We start from the raw sequence: 27,340 nt of genomic DNA, 5'->3' as shown, positions 1-27,340 counted from the left end.
TCGTAGTTAGTACTCCATGATTGACAAGAACGGTTGAAATTGCACAAAGAATCAACAGACGGAGCTTGAAAGTAGCTAATTATCTTCAGTGTACAATCTAGAGAATTCCGAACATTACAAATTAAATAACAGCGCTGGCCACGTCATTACAGTCATCGCGGAAAGGAAGGAATGTTAGTGTGACATCCATTATTACTAAAGACCGAGTATACCTCTGCATCTCCATGGTTGTCATGGGAAGGAGTTTTTGTTAGTGGGATTCATGTTACCTCAATTAAAAAACTCATCTATTAACATACATGAAGAATAAGTATAAAATATGGCGATACCGGGGCCTTTCTTAACCGAGTGGTTAGAATCCGCGGCTACAAAGCAACGCCATGCTGAAGGTGTCTGGGTTCGATTCACGGTCGGTCTAGTACCTTTTCGTAATGGAAATTTTCTTGACTTCCCTAGGCATAGAGTATCATCGTACCTGCCACACGATATACGAATGCGAAAATGGCAACTTTGACAAAGAAAGCTCTCAGTTAATAACTGTGGAAGTGCTCATAAGAACACTAAGCAGAGAAGCAGGCTCTGTCCCTGTGATAACGTAATGACAAGAAGAAAAATACAATAATAAAGGGGAAACTGCTTATATTGGCGAATACTTGTGCATCTCCCCTAGATCGTATCGGCCATCGAGATTATTTAACTGTGCGACACACCGTGCTGCGAGTAGTGGCTTCGCTATTTTCGCATCACATGATACCCGCAGTTAATCGAAAAATCATGCATCGATGTCCCTTGCCGCTCTTTGCTCCGTATCGAATCCTCAGATCTTCTTCGCACGTAAGTACCTACCTACAAGCGATACGGTTCTGGCCGTGCCGTGTCGGGGTCTGCATTTTCCATTTCGGATCAAGTTTAACCTAATTATGGGCGCTCTGATTGTGGGCTTTGTACTTGATACTTGCCGTTCGTCATGCGCGCACGTACACTCTGTGGCTCTGATGTTGAGAGACACGGGTAAGTACACTCCGTACTGAGAGATCGGCTTTTGTAGGTCAACCCACGGACCAACGACCGAACGAACGGAGATCGCCTATTAACTTTCGTCCGCGTCCGTGAGTGTTTTGTGCACTGGCCGGGTACGGCTTCCCGAGATCGTCGTCCACCAGGTCATCGATGGTAGTTTCACGTAGGTAGAAGCATGGAAAAGGTTAAGATATGGCCAAAAATGTGCGGTTCTCCATCAACATGTTCGGTGTAATGTCTCCCATGTTGGTTGAAACATTAGTCCAACTCAAAATCTTTATAATCCTTATACCTAGAATTTTCGCCCCCCAAATTTACATTTGAACGTTTTCGCCCCCTTGAGCCTGAAAATCGCCATCAGGGGGGCGAATTCGCCTACTTTGGGAATCACTGCTATAAAGTCTCTATTTTTAATGGAAGATCTCTGAAGTATGGTGCTTGCCTTGAATCCTGATGCAAAATTTACAGACTCTGAAGAAACCTTCAGAGACCTAAACGGGTTCAACGCCTCAAGAATTTCGTCTCAGATTTTCCGAGGAAGAGCTTCAGGAATTATCATAGTTATTTTACTTAGAATTATTTCAGGGTTTCCTACAGGGATCTCTCCAGAAGTTTTGCTAGAGATCTACCAGTTTTCTAAGAAATTCTTCCAGCAGTTTTTCAAAGGATGCTTGGAAGAATTTCCCCAGAATTTGCTCCAGGAAATTTTTGAGAACTCCTAAGCTACTACTTCCAGTAATTTCCTCCGGTATAACATTGATTTTTTTTTTCTAAAACTGTCCTAGAAATTCGTTAAAATATTTTTTCACTAATCCTTCAACCGAATTCGGCAGTCATTACTTTAGAACTTTATCAAATATTTCTAAAATTTCTTCAGAGGAAAACCACAAAGGTTTATTCTAAAGCGTTTGAAATATAGCTTAAGGGTTTTCTCAAGAATCCTTGCTAGAATTCCTCTGCCTGTTCATGTGGATTTCTTCGAGAATTCATCGATGTTTCCTCCCAGAAATCCTAAATTACTTGAGGTGTTCTGCAAACAAATCTATTATTTTAAGGATTATTTCCAGCATTTCATCCATGTATTACTCCTGCAGTTTCACAAAACATTTCTTAAAAAGTTTCTCAAAAGATTATTTAATATCATATTACAGCTATTTTTCCATACCTACATAAATTTCTATAGAATTCTTCGAAAAAATTCTATAGATTCTGCAGTATACTATCCCTAGATTCAATCGTTTTTTTTTTGGTTTTTTTAGCAAACTATCTAGGAAATTTGCTCAAACTTCCTCCAGAGTCCGCACGTTATTTCAAAGATTCTTGTTCATTAAGGGTGACTTTGAAACTTACGCAAATTTTAGCAGAGGTAAATGTAGGATTTTCTTTAGATATACCTCCCGGATTAATATTATAGAAAAAAAATCCTTGACATCATGGAAGCATTCCTGAAAAAAAACTTTAAGGACTTACTTGAGAAAATCTCAAAGAATTACTGAAGGAATTTCTGAAGAAATTTGGAGAAATCCCTAGTGGAAATCTTACTTTAATCATGAAAGAGAATTTCAAATGAAATTTCTAGAAAAATATTGGTTGTATTTTCGAAAGTTTTTAGACAGGGAATGTCGAGGGATTCTAAAAAAAGTTTAAAATCTTGGAGAAATGTCTGCTCTGGTGCTATAAAGAATCAAACTCTTATATCCTGGCTCATATTAGGATTAGTTTTATTTTCTGGGTTTCTGTTTGCATTATTTTCGGCCTCTTTTTGGTTCCTTTTAGGTCTTTTATTTTGTCTCTCTTTTTCTGGCAAAAGATTTTAATTTCCTACCCTCAGTCGCTACTAGCCCTGTAAAGACGAAAAGCTTTCTTAGTCTTGTGGTAACGAATGGCATGAAAATGAAGAGGTTGAAGCAAAAGGGATGTCAGCGACAAAACCTAGTTTTACGAACCTTAAGGTTTTTTCAGCAATTTTTCATTCTATACTAATTGTATGAGAAACAAAAAAAAAACAAGCCAGTCTCCCAACAATTATTTGTTATTTTTTCTGTTGAACGGAAAAATCTACTGATAATTTCGTTAGAATGTTTGCAAATAGCACAACTTAACTCAATTCTACTCAAAACCTACCAACAAGTCATTTACAAGTTTGAGCCCTTCAAATATAGGGTGCAGAACCACTTGAGCACTTCCTTGATTCACTTTGGCATGGTGGGTTTTTCTCGGCCGAATTGACTGAAATTTTGCAATAAGAAGAGTATCAGTACGACTCATATTTTGGTAAAATATGAACTTTGTAGCTTCCGAAACACCCCGCTGCCGAAGTGAATCAAAAGTGCCAAGAATAGAATTTGGTTCCCTAGTAACTTTCAATTCTCTGTCCAGGGTTAGACAATTCTTAGCTTCATTGTGCACAAAATATTTGCCATCGTTTGTCCTACCCATGGTTTCGAACTTGGACGCGCCTCTGATTATAATTATCAATATACCGTAATCTGGGGAAACATTGATCAGTTTTTGGGATATTTCTTAAATTTTTCATTTCGAAATGCAAATGTCGCAATTTTATATTTTTGAAATAAGTACTAGCACCCACTGCTTGTAGTTATATATTGTTTTTTAGTTTTCAAAAGATTTAAGTATGTTTAAATAAATGTTTTAAGTGATATTTTGATTGATCACCCATGTAAACAACCTTCGGTAATATTGAAAATATCGTTACTGACTTAAATCATGTCTCCGGATTCCGAATATGAGGACCAAACTCTTACAAGTCATTTACTTTTTGAGTTATTTCAAAAATAAATACACTTTGAATTGCGAAATACGCCTAAAGATAGGCAATATCCTAAGGAAATTATGCATTCTCAATAGTAGTTCGTTTATGTTGCTTAATAGAATGAACTTATAAAAGATTTGACAACGGAATCGATTTCGGAGACGCCATTTTTAGTAACAACCGCATTTTCCTTGCACAGACCAATTGCAGAACTCATGTGGGACATGAATCTCCGGTAGTGTCATCCATAATTGTTTTAAACCAATTATGGATGACACTACCGAAGATTCATGTCCCACATGAGTTCTGCAATTGGTCTGAGCAAGGAATATGCGGTTGTTACTAATAATGGCATCGCCGAAAACGATACCGTTGTCAAATCTTTTATAAGTTCATTCTATTGAGCAAATGGACAAATTTACGCATGAACTAAACGTAATTTTTGCAAAAAATTTCAATTTTTATAAGCTATGTAAGAAAGAGGGACACGCCTTTTTTCTCCACATGCTCTACCAGAGGTTTTACCGGATTTTTTTTTAAACATTCCTCCAGGGACAACATTATTCAAGATAATCTCTACAGTGATCCATACAACGATTTCAACAGAGATTTCTTCACGAAGAAGTTTGATCACAACCAGATTTTTAAGACCGGATCAGATAGGGCTCCAGGAGCACCTTCGGCAGTCCCTCCAGAAATTCAGGCTTGAATTTCTCCAGGGATTCCTCTAGAAAAATATCTACTGGATCCTTGCATAGATATCTCCAAGAGTTTCTCCAGGGATTCCTCCAGGGTTACACTTGGACAACTTCTTTCAGGATAACTCCAGATAATTCTCCAGGAATTCCTTCGGGGATGCATTCAGTGTACTTCATAGGTAGTCCTCTCCTAATTAATTCAAGAATTATTCCGGATTTTTTTTTTCAGGGATGCTCAACGGATTGCTTCAGATATTATACCAAGAATTTCTGTAGGGGTTCCACCAGGAATTTCTCCTGGGATTCTACAAGTAATGACTTCACGAATTCCTAAAGGGATTTCTCAAGATTTTTCTCCATAAATTTTCCTAGAGATAGCTTCAGCGAAATCGCTACATGAAATAAGGATTTTTACAAGTAGAGAACTATTTTAACAAATCCTTCAGGGATTTTCTTATTAATTTATCTAGAGAATTGTTCTGGGCCTAAGAAATACCTTCGGAGGTCTTCCGAAGAATTCCTCTAGCAATTCTAACAGAGATTTCATCATGTAGTAATTTCTGGATTACTAAAAAAAATATTTGAAGTGATTATTTAAACAATTTCGTAATGTAACCTGGAGCAAGACTTGAGACAATCTCTGTAAAAATCCCCATAGTGATTTTCCTATAGGAATTCTCAGGTTCCTGGAAAAAAATTGGAAAGGATATAACGAGAAATAAAGAAACAAGAAATAAAGAGTAATAATTCCTGGAAAATTTTCTTGATGAATCCTTTGGTTTCAATCTATAGTGGAATCGGTAGAGGAATTTCGGCAGAAACTCCAAGCAAAATCGCTATTGGAATCCCTGTAGAAATAACCTTGCAAAAAATCCTGCAATAATCCTTGAAGGAATCCCAAGAGAAACTCCTGGAGAAATTTTTGAACGAGTTGCTGGAGGTATGTCTGGAGCCCTATCGGAACCGGTCTAGAAAATTTGGTATCGATCAAAAGTTCTTCCTGGATGAATCTAATGGGTCTTTGAAATCACGAAGTTCTTTAGTTTTAGACGAAGTTCTTCAGTTTTATACGAAACAGAACGTCGAACAGTTCATGCGAATATTGAATTGAATCCAATTGATGATTTGACATTTCTATTTATGATTTTTATGAGCTGTCTGGAATTAGAATCATAGTGTTTGGAATTTAAGGCAAAAGAAAGTCCGGAATAAGAATCATGAAAAGTTCACTAATTTCTATTTATTCAAAATTATTCATTACGGGGAATCGAAACCTTCACCCACCATTCGAATGTTAAATATTTTCATGGCTTAATAACGTTGAAGAATAATACAGAATGATTTATTTTATATGCTTTTTAAAGAGTTATGTTCCAATGAGGCCTTAAATGTCCGTAATATATCCCTGATAGCCCTCCACGCTGTTGCTCTTCAAGAAACCTTTCTACGATTGATTTGATCTTAACCGACTCCAGTCACCTTTGTAGCCAACTGGTTACTCATGCTGATTTTGATTCTGATCATATCCCTGTTACATTTCAAATATACCATGCAGCGATTCTCAATCTTATCAGCTCCACTTTCAATTATTTTCGAGCCGGCCGGAATACATATGAAACATATATCGATAGAAATCTTAATGTTAACATTTTTTTATAAACATAACTTGATATCGACAGTGTTTGAAGGCATGATTGTATAATTATATAACATTAATTCTCCAACATTTCTTTGAATTAGAATAATTCTAAGTTATCTGTCAAATCGTACACTTCAGGTTAATTATCAGAACTTCAAGTCTGAAAGACTTCCTGTAAGAGCTGTTGTTTCTCAAGGCAGCTTTTTGGGACCAAAATTATTCAATATTTACACATTTGGCTTACCTGAGTTACCACAAGGATGTTAAAAATCTTTATTCGATGATGCCACAGGCCTTTCCGCCAAAAGATGAAGCCTACATGTCATCTGTAGTAGATTGCAAACAAATTTAGATAATTTTCCTTCATAATTGCAAAAATAGAAGATATCTCCTAATGCTTCCAAAACTCAACTAATAATATTCCAACATAAACCAAAAGCTCTTTATTTAAAACCTTCAAGTATACACGTTGTTACGATGAGAGGGGTTCCAATAAATTGGTCAGATGAAGTTAAGTATCTAGGGCTCATGCTAGATAAGAATTTAACTTTCAAAAATCACATTGAGGGCATTCAAGCCAAATGTAACAAATATGTAAAATGTCTTTATCTCCTTATTAAAAGAAAATAGAAATTTTGTCCTAAGAACAAGCTTTTGATTTTCAAAGAGATTTTCAGGCCGATCATGTTGTATGCTGTACCACTATGGACTAGATGTTGTAATACCAGGAAGAAAGTTCTGCAGAGGATTCAAAATACAATTTTGAAAATGGTTCTGAAGCTCTTTCATTGGTATAGTACCAATGAGTTACATAGAATATCCAAATTTGAAACATTGGAACAAATGTCGAATGAATGTTTCAATAATTTCGGACAAAAATCTTTGCAATCTTCTATTTCCACCATGAATGCGCTATATATTTAAATAAGGGTTTAGTTTAGGTTCAGTTTATTTAAAATATGTTTCTGTCTTTTTATTTCAATGTTTCCCAACATAGAACACTTTGATATAAGAGATAAATATTATGTTTAAAATGATATTAATAAAGGAATTAAAAACATATATGGAATCTTGTTTCCTTGCATTCATATAGTTTGGGAACTTCTTCCATAAAAAGGTACATGGAACCAGTACTTTGCGTAATGTATTTTGCCTGAACTTCCATTACATCTCCGCTCCGAACGCTTCAACAAAACAAAACGAAAGAAAGATGCTGAAGCATTCCCACTCTCGCACACACGCCATACTGTTATTGGCCGATTTAACCATTATGTTTTTTGAAAGTCATCCCGACCCATTCTCCGCCAATTAGTTCCAGGCGTTGAAATCTATTAGATTATCTCCACCTGTTAATCAATTTCTCTAACTCGTTTACATGTTTATCCGATTCTCTCTTCTGCAGGATTCCGCCGCCACGGCACCACCCAGTCGCACCAATGTCGTACCCATACCAAAAACCATCATCCTTCGAGTACGACCAGCTGAACCGGGTGCCGTTGAGTCCCCATCACCACCAGCAGTCTCCCTACCCCAAACCTCCCCTCCAGCATCCCTCGGCATCTCCGATCCACCATCAACCGCCACCCCCTCAGCATTCCCCATCGGTGGGTGACTTCCTGCCACCACTGCAACCGCAGCCCCATCAGGATGCCGCCGGAGGATCGCGATCAATTTATAGTGCCCACGCCCTATCCCAGGCGGCAACCAATCTTCATCCCCAGCATCTGCAGCATCTTCAGCATGGCCCATTCAGCCAGCAGCCTCCACCACCGCCAATGGGATCGTCGCCATCACCTGCACTGTATCATCATTCACCTCGGGGCGCACCGGGACCAGGCCATCATCAGCAGACATTTCCGCCGAATTTCCCTCCCAATATGCACCACCAGCAGCAGCAGCATCACCAACAAGGAGGCGGAGGAGGTGGACCCGGGGGAGGGGGAGGCGGTGGCCACAATTATTCCCAGTCCGACGATGACAGCGGCTGCGCACTAGAGGAATACACCTGGGTTCCACCCGGACTGCGACCGGATCAGGTAAGTGGCGGAAAGTTCATCGAAGATTTCCTATATGGCTTTATCGCGGTTTTCTGGACTGGTTAGTTAGTTTCATGGGCGTAGATAGGGGGCGTTATTTCCTTCTGGCCTACGGAAGGAAACACAAGGGATTATATTTCAATTCAATTTTTGAAGATTTAACTTTTGAGGTCACTCGCCCAAATCCCCCCTGCCCCTTATGGAAATCTGGAATACGCTCATGGTCGCATTGCTGGTTAGCTCAGTAGTATGCGCGCGCGACAATTAACTATCAGAAAATTCCAATTTAATTATACGGCGTGTGCGCGCACTTGCCCGGCAGCTTGGCAGAAGAACATGGCTTCCGAAGGTGCGCTGCTATCATCTCGTGGTGGGGCATGCATGAATCGCGGTTCGATCGACGACCTGTCCATTGGCGGAACATGTTTATCTCGCTATGCGTGTGCGTGCTGTAGTGCTCATGTTTTGCAGTTCCTGATACAGAATCGGTGATAGGTGACATCGGGCTTATGATGCGCGGCGAAATGTGCGGCGATTTCAAGTTTAACCATGCTTTGAACCACTATCTGATGTAATAATTTATCTTGAACTGGTAGAGCTAATGCACTCACCATTTTTTGCAAAGTGTTGGAAAAAGGAGAGATAAAAGCGGTAGTTTTCATAATCAATATAAACTAATTGATCGGATTTATTCAAAAACATGTCATAGTTTCTAAAGTTTAGTTTTCTTTGTCATGGGCCGTCAAACCCATCAGCTCAAATTTGAAAAAAATACTTTCCTTCCATGAAAACGCACCTTACTGCCTAATAACAGACGATTTGACCTTTTTTACATTTCAATGTAACTTCCTAGACTTTGCGTTTTAGGAACCCTTGGCCAACATTCTCCGTTCATTGAAAATTCAAGTGACTTGTATTATTTCGTTGATACTGCGTGCTTGTAGTTTGATCATAGTAGGCTGATATAGGGTACAGTAGTAGTTGTTTGACGTTAGGGATGATCATTGTATAATAAACCCCTGAACCATCAAGACGTATTTTATTACTACAGTTCAGAAGTGGGATAAGCCATGCTATTACGAAGCCAAAAGACCTCTGCAGAAATGGAACAGACAATTTTCTCAAGCCATGGTGCATTTGAAAATCGATTTTCCCGTGGAGAAAGTGGAAACGAAACCCGAAATTCAAATACTGTGGATGTTGGAGATTCTGTAAACTCTGTCCATCCTGTTACGAGTCCGTTACCTGAGGAGAGAATAGGAGACGTGTGCTTGGAAAGGACGTCGGGAATACGTAGAAATTCATTTCAAGAAAGCGGATCACAAGCTGCAGGTATCGCCGTGCCACACGCAATGAATGCTGCTGCTTCCGCTGCCCACATAACTTCAGGGTCGGTGTCAAATCGCATCGAACCTGGAAGTGGAGATTGTATCAGTCAAGATTGTAATGTTCATCAAATTCAAGCTCAAAATTCAATCAAGGAAAATATTCCGTTGATTCAAAATAGTTCAAATTTCCATCAAATTCATCATTTTGGACCGGAAGAGATTTCTATTATGCTGCCATCCTTTGCTGGAGCTTCTGAAGAAGATGTCAAACATTTTGTAGCTGTTTTGGAGAATACGAAAAATGCGCTTAAAGTTAACGAGTTTATCATGAAGTTGGTGATCATCCGGAACCTTAAAGGTAAAGCTCTATCCTGGCTACATTCGCAAGCTGATTTTATGTTGAAGAGTTACGATGAAATACTGAAGAACCTCAAAGAATTTTTTGATCGTCCTGTGAACACATTTGAAATTCGCAAGCGTTTGGAGAATAGAACCTGGTCCCCAAAATTTGAAACTTTTTCTGATTATTGTCAAGCCAAAAAAGTTATAGCTCAACCTTTGAAGATGCCAGAATCAGAACTAATTGAGTACATCGTAGAAGGAATAATGGATCCGATACTGAAAAATCAAGCAAGACTATCAAATTTCAAAACCCTTGGAGAAATTATTCAAGCTTTCAGAATGTTCGGAATTTCCTCAGCATCAAATTTGTCTTCTTGGAAACCAATTAAGTGCTATTCTTGTCATCAACCTGGACACGTTGCTGCATTTTGCTGGAAGAATCGTAATAATACTTCGAGGCCCAATCCCAACAGGAGAAATGTGCGTGATGAAGCTCCAAAACCAAAATTTGTGAATGCTGTTGTTAAAGATGACTTAGCTGTAGAAGATGGACGTTCAGGATTGGTAGATTTTCAGTTTCCTAGTCAAAATAGAATATTTAAATCTTTATATGATACAGGGAGTCCAATTTCACTAATACGTAGAGGTTTAGTAGAAAAATCTAGAATTTCCAATATATAATTGGATATTAGTGGAAATAGGCTCAAAATTTTAGGAATTTTTAAGACTGAGATAATCATGCAAAACATTCATTTCAGAATTGAGTTTCATGTTGTTGCTGACAAATACTTAGGACTCGTCGATGCCATAATCGGAAGAGATGTGATCATGCGTCCAGAGATTAAAACGATCATTCAAAATGGAATCAAAATGTATGATGTCAATAAAAGGTATTTACAGTTTTAAAATCCTTCTAACGTTCAGGTAAATAATAAAAAAATATGTAATATCAGTTCCGAAATTTACGAAACTTTGTAATCAAATATTGGAAAAATATCTGATGACGAGATGGCAAATTTTTTAGAATGTTTCAAGAGTAAATATTATTTCAACAAAAAGCCACATAAGTCAGTTACAGAATATGAAATGACTATATCGTTAAAAAAGAGGAATATTTTCATTTCAAACCTAGAAGGTTGTCATATGATCAAAAGAATAAAGTTGACGGGAAAATTAAAAAAATTATTGAGAGAAGGAATTATTAAAGAAAGTAATTCACCGTATGCCAGCCCTATTGTATTAATCCCTAAAAAAGATAATGATTTCAGGTTATGCGTAGACTATAGAAAACTGAATAAAAATACTGTAAGAGATAACTACCCCTTGCCTGTTATAGATGATTTGATTGATTCTTTGAGAGATAAAGCTGTATTTTCAATTATTGATTTGAAATCTGGATTCCATCAGATCAAAATTGCACCCGAATCTACCAAATATACTTCTTTTGTAACTCCAAAGGGTCAATATGAATATTTACGTGTCCCTTTTGGATTATGTGATGCTCCTGCGGTTTTCCAGAAATTTATAAGTAGAATTTTTAAAAAATTGATAGATGATGAAGAAATAATTGTTTATATTGATGATATTTTGATAGCTAGTGAAAGTTTTGAAAAACACATAGAGACTTTAGGAAAAGTTTTTCAAATTTTGAATGATAATTTATTAGAAATTAATTTGAGCAAATGTCGTTTTATATTTGAAGAAATAGATTATCTGGGATATACTATAAATAAATTTGGAAAGAAATTGAACAAATCTCATATTGAAAGTATTTCTAACTTTCCAACACCTAAAAACTGTAAGGATGTTCAAAGGTTCTTAGGCCTTACTAGTTATTGTAGAAAATTTGTACTAAATTTTGCAACCATTGCGAGACCTTTATATAACCTTTTGAAAAAAGATGCAAAATTTATATTTGGAGAGGAAGAATTAAAAGCTTTTAATTTTTTGAAAAACAGATTGATTTCATCGCCAATTTTGGCAACATATGATCCTCATGCAGAAACACAACTTCACTGTGATGCTAGCTCCTATGGATTCGGAGACATTCTGCTTCAAAAAAATAAAAATGATAATAAATTTCATCCTGTTAGTTATTTTAGTATGAAAACAGATGATTTAGAATCAAAACTGCATAGCTTTGAACTTGAAACACTGGCAGTAGTATATGCTATTAAAAGATTTCACATTTATTTGGCAGGAATTCATTTTAAAATTTTTACGGATTGTAATGCTTTAGTTCAAACTTTGTCAAAAAAAGATGTTAATCCAAAAATTTGCAGGTGGGCATTGTTTTTGGAATGTTATAATTTTGATTTAGAATATAGAGATTGTTCAAAAATGCAACATGTTGATGCTTTAAGTCGTCAAGACATGTTAGTTAAGAAAAATGTAGACAGTTCCAAATTAGACCATCAAAATTTAATCGATGAAAATATAGCTGAAAGTATCAATGTTCTTAATGAAAATGATATAGAGCAAAACATAATAGTTGCACAAGAGCAGGATGAGAAAATTATTAGAATTAAAGAGCTTCTGGAGAGATCTCCTTTTCCTGATTTTGAGCTTATAAATGGCGTACTTTTCAAAAAAGATGGTAACAAACGTTTATTAGTTGTTCCGAAATTGATGATTGACAATGTCATTAAATTAGGTCATGACAATTGTGGTCATATTGGAGTAGAAAAAACTATGCATGAAATAAGAAAGCAATTTTGGTTCAGTAGAATGAATAAGTTTGTTAAAAATTATATAAACAATTGCTTGACTTGTATTTTTTATAGCCCTAGTGGAAAGAAAGAAGGGTTTTTAAAAATTGTTGATAAAGGAGATAAACCTTTTACCACTATTCACTTGGATTACTATGGACCTATACAGCTACCTTCTACAAACAGAGCAAAGTATATATTAGTCATGGTAGATGCATTTACAAAATTTACTAAATTTTTTCCAACAAAAAGTATTAGCTCAGAAGAAACTATTGTTCATTTGACGAATTACATAAACTTCTATAGTAAACCGAATAGAATTGTTACAGATAGAGGATCCTGTTTTACGTCGAGAAACTTTAATGATTTTATTTCAAATAATCAAATTGAACATATAAAAACTGCAGCTTACACACCTGAAGCAAACGGTCAAGTTGAACGTATGAATAAATCACTTACCCCAATGCTTGCTAAATTATGTCATGAATCGTGTAAAAAATGGGATAAATTATTACCAAAAGTTGAATTCATTTTTAATAATACATATAACAGGTCAATAGGTAATTATCCTAGTGTGTTATTGTTCGGATTTCAGCAAAATAATTTGAATAGTGAAAACAACAACATTGCAAATTATGTTGCTAACAGACAACCAGATCTAGAAACATTAAATTTAACAAATATTCGCGAAAATGCCCGACAATAAAATTTAGTCAATCAAAATTATAATAAAAGACATTATCAATTTGTCTTTTATTATAATTTTGATTGACTAAGAAGACAACGAAGAGGAAAAAATGTACAAATTATAAAGAAGGTGATTTCATTGTTCTGAAAACTGGTGAAACTCATAAATTGGCTCCGAAATATAAAGGTCCATATAAAATTCAAAAAATTTTGCCTAACAATAGATACGTGGTGACTGATATAGAAGGATTTCAAATTGCAAATACTCCATTTAATTCGGTTTGTTCGCCCCAAAACATGAGAAAATGGATGAGTGATCACATGTCTGTAGGTAGTGATATCGATGAGGTCATCGATAATGTCAGGATGCCCGAGATGTAGTGAGATCATAGTAGGCTGATATAGGGTACAGTAGTAGTTGTTTGACGTTAGGGATGATCATTGTATAATAAACCCCTGAACCATCAAGACGTATTTTATTACTACAGTGCTAAATTATGAAATTTTGAAAGGGACCCCATGGAGGAAGTTTGATCTGAATAGACACGAAGAACAATTTGTAGAATTGCTTACCTAGCACAGGAAGTGACAGCTCAACATGGCAGAAATTTAAAATTCCATTGGGATTCCGTTTCAGGCAATAAAATTGTAATTTTCGGTTTCCAAAAGCCGTGCCAAAATAGTTTAAAAACAGCATTAGAAAGCAGTTACATCATCCTTATGGAATTACATGATATCGACTATACGGAACGGTCCACTTCGAAGCCGATTTCTGTAGGGTTGAACTATGCGATGAATCTATTGCCACGTAATGTTAATTGTGACATATGTTCTACATTAGTGTGGGACAAAATTTAGATTCTCGCTCCAGTCCACTTTTCGGATTGCGTTTAGCTCCCATAACAATTTCAGCTCGATCGGTGAAACTGTATTTTAGCGCCAGTCGTTTAAAGTTTGAAGGGAATTTACTATGGGAAAACTTACTTTTGCAAAAAAAAAATCTCCAGAAGTCGTAAAAATTCTGAACACAAATCTTGATAGGTTATTTTACGATGAAGAATATTGCCGAAGACCACGCAACAATCCGACACTTGTGAAAAAAGTTATTCAATGAAAACCTATTGACAAGGCGACGTTGATTAACACGTAAAGGAATAACAAAATCGGGCAAAATTTCCGATTAGTCTGTGCTTAATAACTTTTTTCACAAGCATCTGGTTGCTTTGCGGCCTTCGGCAATGTTGTTCATCGTAGGAATATCTATCGAGATTTGTGTTCAGAATTTTTATAGAGGACAATGGGCGACCTCTAGCGATTTTTCTTTGCAAAAGTAAGTACTCCCATAGTAAATCCCATACAAACTTTGAACGGATGGCGCTGAAATATAGTTTCACCGATCGAGCTGAAATTTTACACAGTTGTTACTTACTTACTTTTGCTGGCTCTATGTCCTTCAAGACATGATCTGCGCCACAATGTTACGCCAACTAACTCGGTCCATGGCTGCTATCCTCCAATTTCTCGATTGCCCCACACTTCCAAGATCCTGCTCCACTCGGTCAAACTACCTAGCTCGTTGCGCTCCCCTTCGTCCTGTACCGGCCGGATTTCAGGTGAACACCATTTTTGCGGGATTGTTGCCTGGCATTCTCACAACGTATCCCGCCCATCGTACCCTTCCAGCTTTGGCGACTTTCTGGATACTGGGTTCACCGTAGAGTTGCGCAAGCTCGTGGTTCATTCTTCTCCTCCATACGCCGTTCTCACATACTCCGCCGAAGATCGTCCTAAGCACACGTCGTTCAAAAACTCCTAGCGCTTGCAGGTCCTCTTCGAGCATTGTCCACGTCTCATGCCCGTAGAGGACTACCGGTCTTTTCAAGGTCTTGTACATGGTACACTTAGTACGAAAATGAAGTTTACCAGACCACAAGGTCTTGTGGAGTCCGTAGTAAGCACGACTTCCGGCAATGATACGTCTTAGAATTTCACTGCTGCAGTTGTTTTCCGACGTTATCAATGATCAGAGATAGACAAATTCGTCCGCCACCTCGAATTCATCCCCGTCGATCATCACGCGTCTGCCAATGTGAGCTCTATCGCGCTCGGTTTCTCCAGCCAGCAGATATTTCGTCTTCGTCGTATTTACCTTCAATCCAACCCGATCTGCTTCACGTTTCAGCCTGGTACCTGGTTCAGCAACCACCTGGAACGTTCTTCCGACAATGTCCACGTCGTTAGCAAAGCAGATTAACTGGCTGAATTTATTGAAGATCGTGCCCGCCGGTTTCATAGCACCAATATTGAACAGGAGGCAGGAAAGACCATCGGCTTGTCGAAATCCTTTGCGTGTTTCAAACGGGTCCTGTAGCCGATATCTTCACACAGCACTTTACACTATCCTTGCTTGGATCAGTCTAGTCAGTTTCCCGGGAAAACCAGACTCGTCCATAATCTTCCATAGCTCTTCGCGGTCGATGGTATCATAGGCCGCTTTGAAATCGATGAATAGGTGGTGCGTAGGGACTTGATATTCGCGACACTTTTGGAGGATCTGCCGCAACATAAAGATTTAGTCTAACGTTGATCGCCCATCCACAAAACCAACTTGATAACTTCCCACAAATAGTTTGATGTAATTTGTAACTATAAATGAGTTATTACTTTTTTGTGACTTCTTGTTGTCTGGGATTCCTCCTCTGCGCCGTTTAGGTGTTCATCGTAGTGCTGCTTCCACCTTTCAATCGCATCACGTTCGTCCGTCAAGACACCTCCATCCTTATCCCGGCACATTTCGGCTCGCGGCACAAAACCTTTGCGGGATGCATTGAGTTTCTTGTAGAACTTACGCGTTTCTTGAGAACGATACAGCTGCATCATCTCTTCGCACTCCAACCCTTCCAGGCGGCGCTTTTTATCCCGGAATAGATGGGTTTGCTGTCTTCGCTTCTGTTTGTATCGTTTCACGTTTTGTCGGGTGCCTTGCTGCAGCATCATCGCCCGCGCTGCATTCTTCTCGTCCAACACCGTCTGACACTCCCCGTCAAACCAACCGTTCCGTCGATTTCCTTCCACGAACCCAATGGCACCTTCCGCTGCGTTGTTAATGGCTGCTTTGACACAACTTCCACAGTCCTCAAGAGGGGCTTCGGTGAGCTCTCCCTCTTCTGGCAACGCTGCTTCAAGGCTTTTCGCGTGATCAGTTGCGACTTCGGGTAGCTTGAGTCGTTCCAGATTGTACCGTGGCGGTCGTCTGTACCGAATGTTGTTCACAACGAAGAGTCGTTGGCGCACTTTAACCGTCACTAATTAGTGGTCCGAATCGATGTTTGCGCCGCGATAGGTTCTGACGTCGATAATGTCCGAGAAGTGTCTTCCATCAATCAAAACGTGGTCAATTTGCGATTCAGTCTGTTGTGGTGATCTCCAGGTGTACCGATACGGGAGGCTGTACTAAAAGTAGGTACTTCGTATTGCCATGTTTTTGTGAGGCGGTGAAATCAATCAGTCTAAGGCCGTTTTCGTTCGTAAGCTGGTGTGCGCTGAACTTCCCTATAATCGGTCTAAGTTCCTCCTCCAGGCCAACCTGAGCGTTGAGATCTCCGATAACGATTTTGACATCATAGCTTTGGCAGCCGTCGTATTCACGTTCCAGCTGCGCGTAGAAAGCGTCCTTATCGTCATCGTCACTTGCTAGATGAGGGCTGTGCACGTTGATTATGCTGATATTGAAGAAACGGCCTTTGACCTCGACCTGCACATTCTGTTGTCGATTGGCAACCACCCAATCACGTGCCTCTGCATTTCGCCCATCATGATAAAAGCTGTGCCCAGCTCATGTTTGTTGCCGCAGCTCTGTTAGATGGTATAACCATCCCTATTCGTATGTAGGGTATCGTACTGAATATCGTCGACCCTTTCCAGCAAACCTTTTGCAGCGCTACGATATCGAACTTGTGAACCCTCAATAGTTCTGAAAGAATGTGGGTACTTCCCAAGAAATTGAGAGACTTACAGTTCCATGATCCGAGTTTCCAATCGTTAGTCCGTTTTTGATGCCTGGGTTTATGCCGATTGTTCCGGTACGAATTTACATTGTATGCTTCCTGTACTGATGATGTTTACGGCTGGCTTGTAAGGCCTGCACCAATCCCCTGTCTTACCGGAGGATCATCGTGCACAGCACTGTTTAGAGTCCCACGCTGGGACTAGGACGATGATCAGCCGCTCCTAACATGGAGAACAGACGCTGTTTTGAGCCAATGTGCTATTAAATCACATTGGTTTTGAGCCTCCCCTAATATGGAGAACAGACGCTCTGATAAGCTACACTCTCAGAAAAGAGGAGCCCCCCTTCCCTGTCAGCATACGACCAAGGTCCCACCGGGGTTGGTTATTCGATCTTCCCTACGGATACTCGTACGCCAGGTGGCACCACGGAGAGGTAGGGATAGGAGTTACTGGATAAGAGGCTAAGGACCACAAATGGGGTCTATTTTATACCTGCAGATACGCGAAGCATCAATGGTACGCCTTGTCCAGTCATTTACCACCCAGCTGACATGACTTAATTTCACGCCAACTCGACACGCGATTGGCAGCACCCCTTCAGAATTCAATGAAACTTTCTGGATGTCAAAAGTATGTGAAACTAAGATACTTTGCATATTTTGTATTTTCAAAATCGATCTAGACTAACATTTGAAAAGGATCAAAGCTTTTTTTTTACTTTTTTTATAAACCCGTATAACTCGAAAACGGTCAGACCTACAAAAAAGTGTTGTATGGGGGACTGTCGTGAAATTTCCTGTAGTTTTAGAAAAAATATATTGAAAAAATAAAAACACATTTTCTACACCGAAAAAACAATCATTCAAAACTTTAAAGTCGATTTAAAAAAACGGCCATTTCAGATTTTGATCATCCTTAAGCAAAAAGTTTCGTAATTGAATTTACTAAAAGTCGTCCATACATTGCAAATTGGGCATACTTTAGGGAAAAAAGTTTTTCTAACAACGAACTTTTTAAGTCCATTTTTTTTTTTTTTTATTTCGCTTTAAATAGTTTAGTATGCTCATATTTTGAAGTGATAAATGAGTTTTAATCACAAAATAGATTATATTTGTTTTATTGGGAGTAGTTAAAAGAAATGAAACGGAATTATACAGAGTTTTTTTTTTAATTAAATACAATTGATCTCGCACCAAACCGCTTATGAGAAAATGAACTCCGTCTAACAATCCGATGGGTTTTTAATGGTTGGAAAGATATCACAATAATATTTTATTTCTTATTTGGTCAAAGCCAATCTTAACAGGTGTCTGAAAAGGGTCAATATTATGCTTATAAAAAAAGTCGTGTTTTTTTTATCATGCATCATTATTTTTATTATTGCTATATATTCTTAAACGTAGTATCTGCACATGAATATTTACATTATTTTTGGGCTTTACTGAATAAATTGAATATTTTTGGTTCATCCTCTGAATTGGTATACCGTTTGGCTGCAATTTGTGTATCACTAATAGGCATAAAACAATGATATTTTTGGGTACCAGGGACAGTTTTAACCTTATCAAACAATTCCATCAATTCCTCTGACATTTTAACATACTGTTCATTAGATATATAACAGAAATTTAATTTGGTGATACATGTATCAGTTTGTTTCACTGCCCAGTCGAATAGTTCTCGCGGAGTTGCGATTGTGTTTCCATAGTCTTTTGCAAGACTTGCTCTTTTTGCCATTCGCTTAAGAGTGCCACCAATAGCGTCACAGGGGCCTTTGTCGTGGGATGTGGCAAAAAAGTGCCATTCTGCTTCCAATCCATATATTTTCTTGAAATTACATAAGCTGGCAATTTTTTTTTTATTTTTATAATGAGCTGCAGCTCCATCTGACATAAAAATAACTTTTGAGAAATTTATTTTTTGTTTAACAAAATTTATCAATTTTGAAATAAATAGCTGAACTGCTACTGTATCATGGGTCAACACTTCTGATATTATAATAAAACTAACGTTTTCCAATTTATTATCTTTTTTATGGTAAATCTCGAATGGGTGTATCGTTGCTTGGGAATTATTCCAGTGATATCCTTGAGCAGCGTTTTGTATGATAAAACTATAATTTTCAGAAAAGTCGCTAATTACCAGTATTTCACCTTGTTTTAAGGAGTTTTTATTTTGTTTCGTAGAAAAGAAGACTGTTCTTTGCAAATAAAATCATGAGTTCTTCAACAGGCTTTATTATAGTTTCTAAATTACAGCGATCGGTGGTGAGCCATTGCTGAAAAACTACATCTTCTTTGTCGCTTTCCTCTAAAAGCGAGATTAGTTCTCCTGTAATATTTTCTTTGGAATTACACTTTTCACATTCTCGAAAAAAACAATCAGTCGTTCTTACTAAAACATCGCATAACAGTTTTTAACAAATTTCTGCCTGAGAGACAATTCCTAAACTGTTAAGCATTAATTTAACATTTTCGTGGTATACATACATTGTGAATTCCTGTGCTATCGAGGAGCCTACAATGTTTAGGCCTCAACATAGTAAACAAAGTAAAACCAATTTCTACATTTTGGCATCTTTCTTCAAAAATCATGTACGACTCTATAAGAGACATCATCAATAGACGCTTTTGAACTTGTTCTTTACTACCATTTCGGTACTCAGAAACGAAGTCATTGACTCCTGGCATAGGCCTACTAATATCATCACTATCAAAGAAATCAATAACAACCTGTTTATCTGTTTCACTAATTCCATGCCCACTTTGTACCACATAGAATGCCCTGTTCATTCACAAGTTGTTTCACTTGTCTTACCATGTAAATTGGTGCCTCGAACTCCTCGACAATTTTGTTGATCGACCACGACTTAGGAAGAACCGATAATATTTTCAACTGGTCATTTCTGTCAATACCAGGTGTGTTGAATTTTTCTTTCAACTGATTGATGATTTCCTCGAATGCCTCCACCTTGTCGACGTCCATTGCATCCATGCCTAGTATGTCATGACGTACAGCTTTGGTGATCTCCACAGACTTTTTAATTCGATAGTCCAAGCTCCTCATGTTTCTCGACGAGATTGGGTATAAATTCAAAGTTTCAATAATACTGTTGAATTTTTCCACATTGTAGAGGCCTAGTAATTCATCCGCTGATGGGACGGATGGCAAAGATGAACAGGACGGGACTGCTTCTGAAATATACAATAATTTCGAATTAATATATTGATATGGGTTCTATGTAAACAATCATTGTCGTTTAATGTGCTTCAAAGTAAATTTATCTTACCTAGCATTTCATTGGAGGCCTGACCGCTTGTTGGTGCTTGTGGATTTTGATTCACTTCGCCTCCACCCGAACGTCGTTTTTTCTTAGGCGGACTTCTGTGGATCACTAAGCGACATGACTCACAAATATGCATAGTTTCATCAAGATGACTATATCCCATAGCACGTATGTGCTCGATCATTGTTGGTGACAAGTTTCGCAACTGGCTACGCCTGCACTTAGGATTGTTTATACCGGCGCAACATCTCGAAATTTTAATGCGCGATAAATCTTGTTGATCCATCTTTAACTTCTTTTAACAAATGACTTAGATAAAATGAAAAGAGTTTTATTGACATCAAGCTTAAATAGTTATATGCATAGGTAGAACGACAATTATAAGTTAAATACCTATCTTTCTATACACTCACGCGGTGATTGTTGAGTAACTCAGGTCGTTAACGGACATTTTAGGTAGATAACAATACAAACATTATTTCTTATTCATCTGGCTTGTAACGCAGGTACGTTTAGTAGTATTTTCTAGAAGAAAATTTAATGGGGTATGGATCAATCAGGTTGTTCCTTTTCAATGTTTGCAATCTTTCGAACCATAAAAATCCGTCGGATTGTTAGACGGAGTTGATTTTCTCATAGGCAGAGGCGAAATCCATAGATTGCCTTCATTTAAAAAAACATAATCACTGCATAATTCCGTTTTTTAACTATTCTTAATAAAAATTGCAATTTATTTCTGATTCAAACTAATTTATCACTTGAAAACACGATCATATTTGACGGTTTAGAACAAAATCTTTGAAAAAACAATTCAGTTTTGGACTTGAAAAATTCGTTGTTAGAAAAACTTTTTTCCCTTAGATATGCCCAATTTGCAATGTATGGACGACTTTTAGTAAATTTAATTACGAAACTTTTTGCTTAAGGATGATCAAAATCTGAAATGGCCATTTTTTTTAAATCGACTCTTAAGTTTTGAATCATATTTTTTTTTCAGTGTAGAAAATGTGTTTTTATTTTTTCAACATTGTTTTCTAAAACGTCAGGAAATTTCACGACAGTCCCCCATACAACACTTTTTTGTAGGTCTTACCGTTTTCGAGTTATACGGGTTTATAAAGAAAGTAAAAAAAAACTTTGACCCTTTCCAAATGCTAGTCTTGATCGATTTTGAATAAAACAAAGTATGTAAAGTATCTTAGTTTCACATAGTCTTCACACCCAGAAAGTTTCATTGAATTCTGAAGGGGTGCTGCCAATCCCTTTGTCGAGTTGGCGTGAAATCCGTCATATGCACTGTCAACTTTCCCTAACTCGTATCTCGACATCGAGTTATGGACCCTCGACATATTAAAAGTTTAACAACTACCGAAAAGCTAAACATTACAGATAGTTTGCAATTGGATTAAATGGACAAATTGATGTGAAGTTTTGCGAAAAAGTTACACGTCTTCTCAGTGAGAATCGAACTCACGACTCCCTGTTCTCTAGTTAGGGCGAGTTACCCCTACGCCATGAGAGGACTCATGAACTCAGTGTAACTTTTTCGCAAAACTTCACATCAATTTATCCATTTAATGCAATTGCAAACTATTTGTAATGTTTAGCTTTTCGGTAGTTGTTAAACTTCCACTCGGCGACTCATAATCAAAAAACAAGTATTTATCGAGCAACGGACTTATGTTCCGTAACCGGTCATTTGAGAACGTCGCGACCCATTGGAAGCCCACACAATAGAAACCTCAGCCAGCGCAGTTGCTGGCTAGTGTAGTGTGCTATTTCAATACCTAAAAAATAATGCGCTCTCGGGCTAGGTATTGGATATATATATATATATATATATATATATATATCTAATTATTCCGAAAGAGATGCACTTTGCGAAAAAAGACCACATGATTATTGAGCTGAAATCGAATTCAGATTAACTTCTGCGTTCATGAGTCCTCTCATGGCGTAGGGGTAACGCGCCCTAACTAGAGATCAGGGAGTCGTGAGTTCGATTCTCACTGAGAAGACGTGTAACTTTTTCGCAAAACTTCACATCATTTGTACATTTAATCCAATTGCAAACTATATGTAATGTTTAGCTTTTCAGTAGTTGTTAAACTTCCACTCGACTGGATAGCCGTAAACCACGATTCATAATAAAAAAAACAAGTATATTAAAAGTTGTTTTTCAAGGCTACTTTAATAGATTCCGAAAAAAAATAAACAAATTATTTTAAATAATGATCAAAAGTAGTTTCGGCTACACCCCAAAATTTTTATTTATAAAAACTCAGACTATAAAAATTAAATAATCTTTATACTCATTGGAATTCAGATCTTGAGCTATGCACAAACAATTCAAAATGGTTTGTTGCTACATTGACTATTTTTTCTGCCAAATTGATAATTGAGTAATAGAATTCATTATTCACATCAACGTTAAGCAAACAGCCATAAGATGATTCGCAAAACTAACAATGTCAAATAAACCTGAAAACATGATGGCTATCCACTAATGCAAATAACTTCATAACTGGAGCACTTTGTTTGCTAATCATGCCGTCTGGTAGCCATCTCAGTAACATACTGTTACAGTGGGAATCATGTCTCGACCATTTCTGCATACCATCATCGTCGTCATACCGAGCCAATGTTTCCCACCCTTCAACATTGTTCAATTAACTGTCCCCCCCTCTTCAGCCCCAACGAAGAAAATTCATCCAAGACAGACAAGAACAATAAAAAAATTAGCTTCCACCAGAGCTAACCAACCGCTCAGCGAACCAGCTCGCCAATTTGCATATGAATGATGATACAGTTGTACCAGAGCCGATAATTAAAATTCCTTCCTGTCCACCGTTGCGCCGTGTCGGTTTTGATGCGCGCATAAAAATGTCCCCTGGTTTCCCCTGGATCAGATGCATAGCTATGAATGACTTGGTGTTGCAGTTCTCAACTGCTGGGTGGATGAAGCCTTCTTTTGTTCCAGTCCAGATGCCCCTTTCGATGGAACCACAGAGGAGTAATTTGAACAATTTCGTGGCAATAATTGAAAATCTGATTTTTTAACCTATAAAATAAGCCGATAGATCAGCTTGCTTTTTTCCATCAGTAAACTTTTTGAAAAGGTCATTATGAACAGAATGATAGTCCACATCACTTTCATTTTGATTTGTTTCAACAAATCTTAAGGCTATTCAACTGGTCTTGTTCTTCAATCAAAATAGAGAATAATTTTGACCATGATTGACCCAAATTACTCCTGTCTGCTGGATCATGCCGATGTTGTTGACGATGATGATGGTAGCTTCTGCGTATGACCGCAGTATGCGTATCTTGGATCTTGGGCTAGAGACAAGGGAGACCTTTACCAGCCACAAGGAGTCATTAGCGGTCATTTTTACATGAAACTGGTATTATAATTTGCGTTCCGTTCGTCCGATGGTCGGCTGGCGCGAGCGCAATTGATAGTTTCGCTGCACTGCGCTGCGCAAGAGTTCCAAGAGCGAGTCCAGTAGCGTTCGAGGACCACGTGAGATGCGGCTTGCTTGCATATTGAAGACGCAGGGTGGCCAGGGCTATCAATTTCTTGATAGTATTATAGATTTTTGGCCTAGCCGATTCACCTGAGTCCCAAGTGAATGAACAACGGATATTCTGAGTATTCTATCAAAAACTATTGAATCTATAGAATAACATCCAAGTAACTTTTTTAATCCAAAGATAAATCAGATTTTAGAACTTACAAATTTTAATAACTTCAATAAAGCTTCGATATAGTTCCAATAAGCCCAGAGAGACCCAACTACAAGAGGTTGTTCTATTCCTTGGAATCTTTCCTGAACATGTTAGTTTTGTGGCATGTGGGGTCAATCTAACCTTGTAGTATTCGAATACCGATAATTATTGACGATTTTTTTTGTATAAAACTTGGCCACCCTGATTGAAACTGACCAATCGGATGCAGCTGTTTGGGGTGCACCTAGGCAAAGGGCGCGGGGATTTCATACGAACCTACGTAATAGTTATTAACTACCAGCTTGGTGCACAACGAGTTGTTGTTGAACAACTGCGGAAGGTTATTGCTTTCACATGCTCACCAAGAAGACCTGCTTCGACCACGATAATGGTTCGTCGCCGATAGCTGCGTTGGAATCTGTACACCTGTTCAATTGTAACTTTGTTGAACTGACACTTCCAGTGCGTATAGATTCCTGCTGGCATAACTTAATTAGGCCAAGTAGATATAATGTCCACTATCATGAGTTTAAAATTGAATTATTGAACCCACTTTTATCAAGACCTGACTTTTCTGCTCCCTGCCGTCATGTTACGGTTTCGTGACACACTTTGATACGGACGACACAAAGTCACTCGAGTCATTTGCATAGCAGACACCTAACCATGTTCCGGTCGATGGTTATATCATCCGTAACCCCATTTGTCAAATGCATAATGTGCGCAAATCCGTGGAGTCTGGTAGGGGCAAGGTATCTTCTTCGCTAGCCACCACCCCACTATGGGTTCGAAAGCAAAATTATGTGATAAAACTTCAAACACTTTCATAATGAAGAAAAACCAACCAAGCAAGTACTTTTTTTCTTTCTATTTTTTAATAAACGTAAAAGGTCGTCATTCAAAACTGTTATTCAGGTCGGTTCAAGTGATGCAAACTCATATATACATGTAAAATTCTATTGGGAGTGTTAATCGTCAGTTCAGTGTCATATTAATGTTAGTCGTCAGTTCCTCAGAATACTTTGAAATGCAGGACAAATATGATTAGAAAGTTGGGTTGTCCATAAACCAGTTTTTTTTTTAAATTTATTCTCAGACATTTAGATCGGTTTTGAGTTAAGTATACAATAGAATTCTACTATATTCAAACTTACGAACAGTATTTTCTGGGGATTTTGTCGTCCTATAGAAAAAAAAAACACAATTCGTAGACGATTGGCTTCGTTTTGTACCTTCCACACAATTTGGATAAAAGGAAAATTTTTGGAAAATTTCCAATTTTCTCAAAACAAGGTTTTCGTCACTTACATCTCTTTGCTTGTAACCCGCTTACATGTTCCTAATAGCAGGAAACTTATCTCATATGATTAATTTCACAAAAAAAAAATTTTTGTCGCGAAATTCTGATTTTTAACCCATGGTCTACCCGTCAGTAAACCGCCCCATTCACGCAACGTCCAGCTAGAGGCGCTAAATTCTTTCAACATCGTTTTCTAATCACGCAACTCCGTTTTCTCCCGCAGGTACACCTGTACTTCTCGGCCATCCCCGAAGATAAGGTCCCGTACGTCAACAGCATCGGGGAGCGACACCGGGTCCGTCAGTTACTTCAGCAGCTTCCACCCCACGATAATGAGGTAAGTCTCCCGTCGTCTTCGTTGTTGTCGTTGTCGCCCGACGCAATGTCCATCCCGCTCTCGTCACATGCTTATTTGAGTGCCCTAACTAGGAGAACATGGCCTAATACAGTAGGGTGGAGCTTATTTCCAAAAATCTTTCGTAGTCAGGATTTACAAAGTGGAAAATGATCATCGGTCCCAAAATAACATCCTGTGACAAAATGAGAATTTTTGGTGAAGGTTTAGAGGTGGCACAAAGGGCGTATGTGCAGTTTTCCCCTTTTAGTGAACTCTGAAAAAATTTGTTATGCTTTTCAGCTTGTTCTGGTGATTTTAGGACCCTAAAGGGCAAAAAATCACCTCAAAATTGCGATATCTCCACTCCTTCAGATGATATTTGTCGAAATATATTATGCAGGCGATTTTTGGCCCTTGAATAGGTTAAGCTGACTGATTACTATGAAGCCGAATAAGCATATGAATAGCTGGGGAGGATTCCTATGCTAGTAGAATGGAACAAAGAACACAGAAGAATGTAAGGTGGGGTGGGTTAAACAGGTGGGAGGGTGAAACTAGTGATGTCTTGAGCGTAACTGAGGAATCTAAAAAATGATGATTATATTTATTGACTTCATTTTTTTTTTTCAATCTTTATTAACGAGATTTTCAGCTCTTTAGCTATGGGCTAGTTCATCTCGGGATCAACATGTTTACTTTCCTTCCAAAGGATGTCGCCACTGAAATTTTTAGTGACTATCTCGGGGATGGGATTCGATCCCAGATCCTCAGCGTGAGAGGTGTGTGTTCTAACCACTACACCAGGTCCGACCCCTTGACTTCAATTTAATATTACCTACTTCAGAAATATTTCGAGCAATTTTTCTTCAAGTAGGGGAAAAGCACCAATTTTTTAACCATCTCTAGTTTTCGACCCATGTATACGATTTTATTGGAACTTATTGGAACTTTATTGGACTTTATGGAGAAATTGCAATAACGGCTAAAATGCCCTTAATTCCAAGCGAAGTTTCATCATTATTCTCCTGGTAGATATAGATAAATGCACGTCACTTTACTGCTTTCGTTCAATAATCGTTTGATTGTTTTTTTTTTCTGAATGATGATAGCAATTTATCGAAAGGGACCGTTGCAAAATTTACATCCTGGAAATTCAGCCTCACGCAGTATCTATTAAATTCATAACTAATTTATATAATTATTTATATATACATAGGACATCCTGTGAAAATTCCTTCATGTAGCTCTGTCCTAAAAAATATGTTTCAGAACTGTGACGACTTAATTTTGGTTTTATTTGAGAGGTTTTCAACCTGAAGTGCTTTATCTCTTGCACCCTATAGAAGCTCGTGCACTAATTTGAATTTTGACTGCCAATTTTCCTTCTGTTGTTGTTTGTACACATCGATTTCAAATACAGATGTAGAACGATGTATTGAACTTCAT

At 37.9% G+C, this 27,340-nt stretch overlaps 1 protein-coding gene across 4 annotated transcripts in view; it reads left to right on the top strand.

The window, feature by feature from the left end:
- LOC5568475 (protein prickle) overlaps positions 1–27,340 on the top strand; it is a 341,497-nt gene that overhangs the window by 281,229 nt on the left and 32,928 nt on the right. For 3 of the 4 annotated variants that reach the window (XM_021840294.1, XM_021840295.1, XM_021840293.1), the window contains 2 exons: positions 7,533–8,166; positions 25,781–25,894. In XM_021840294.1, coding sequence (XP_021695986.1) covers positions 7,567–8,166; positions 25,781–25,894 — 714 coding nt within the window. In that variant the 5' untranslated portion in view covers positions 7,533–7,566. Of the gene's footprint in view, positions 1–7,049; positions 7,061–7,532; positions 8,167–25,780; positions 25,895–27,340 lie in introns of those variants that run through there. The other variant, XM_021840296.1, reaches the window with a different exon arrangement.

The sequence above is a fragment of the Aedes aegypti genome, chromosome 2, assembly GCF_002204515.2.
Source record: "Aedes aegypti strain LVP_AGWG chromosome 2, AaegL5.0 Primary Assembly, whole genome shotgun sequence".
NCBI lineage: Eukaryota > Metazoa > Arthropoda > Insecta > Diptera > Culicidae > Aedes > Aedes aegypti.
This window is presented reverse-complemented; position numbering and strand designations above follow the sequence as displayed.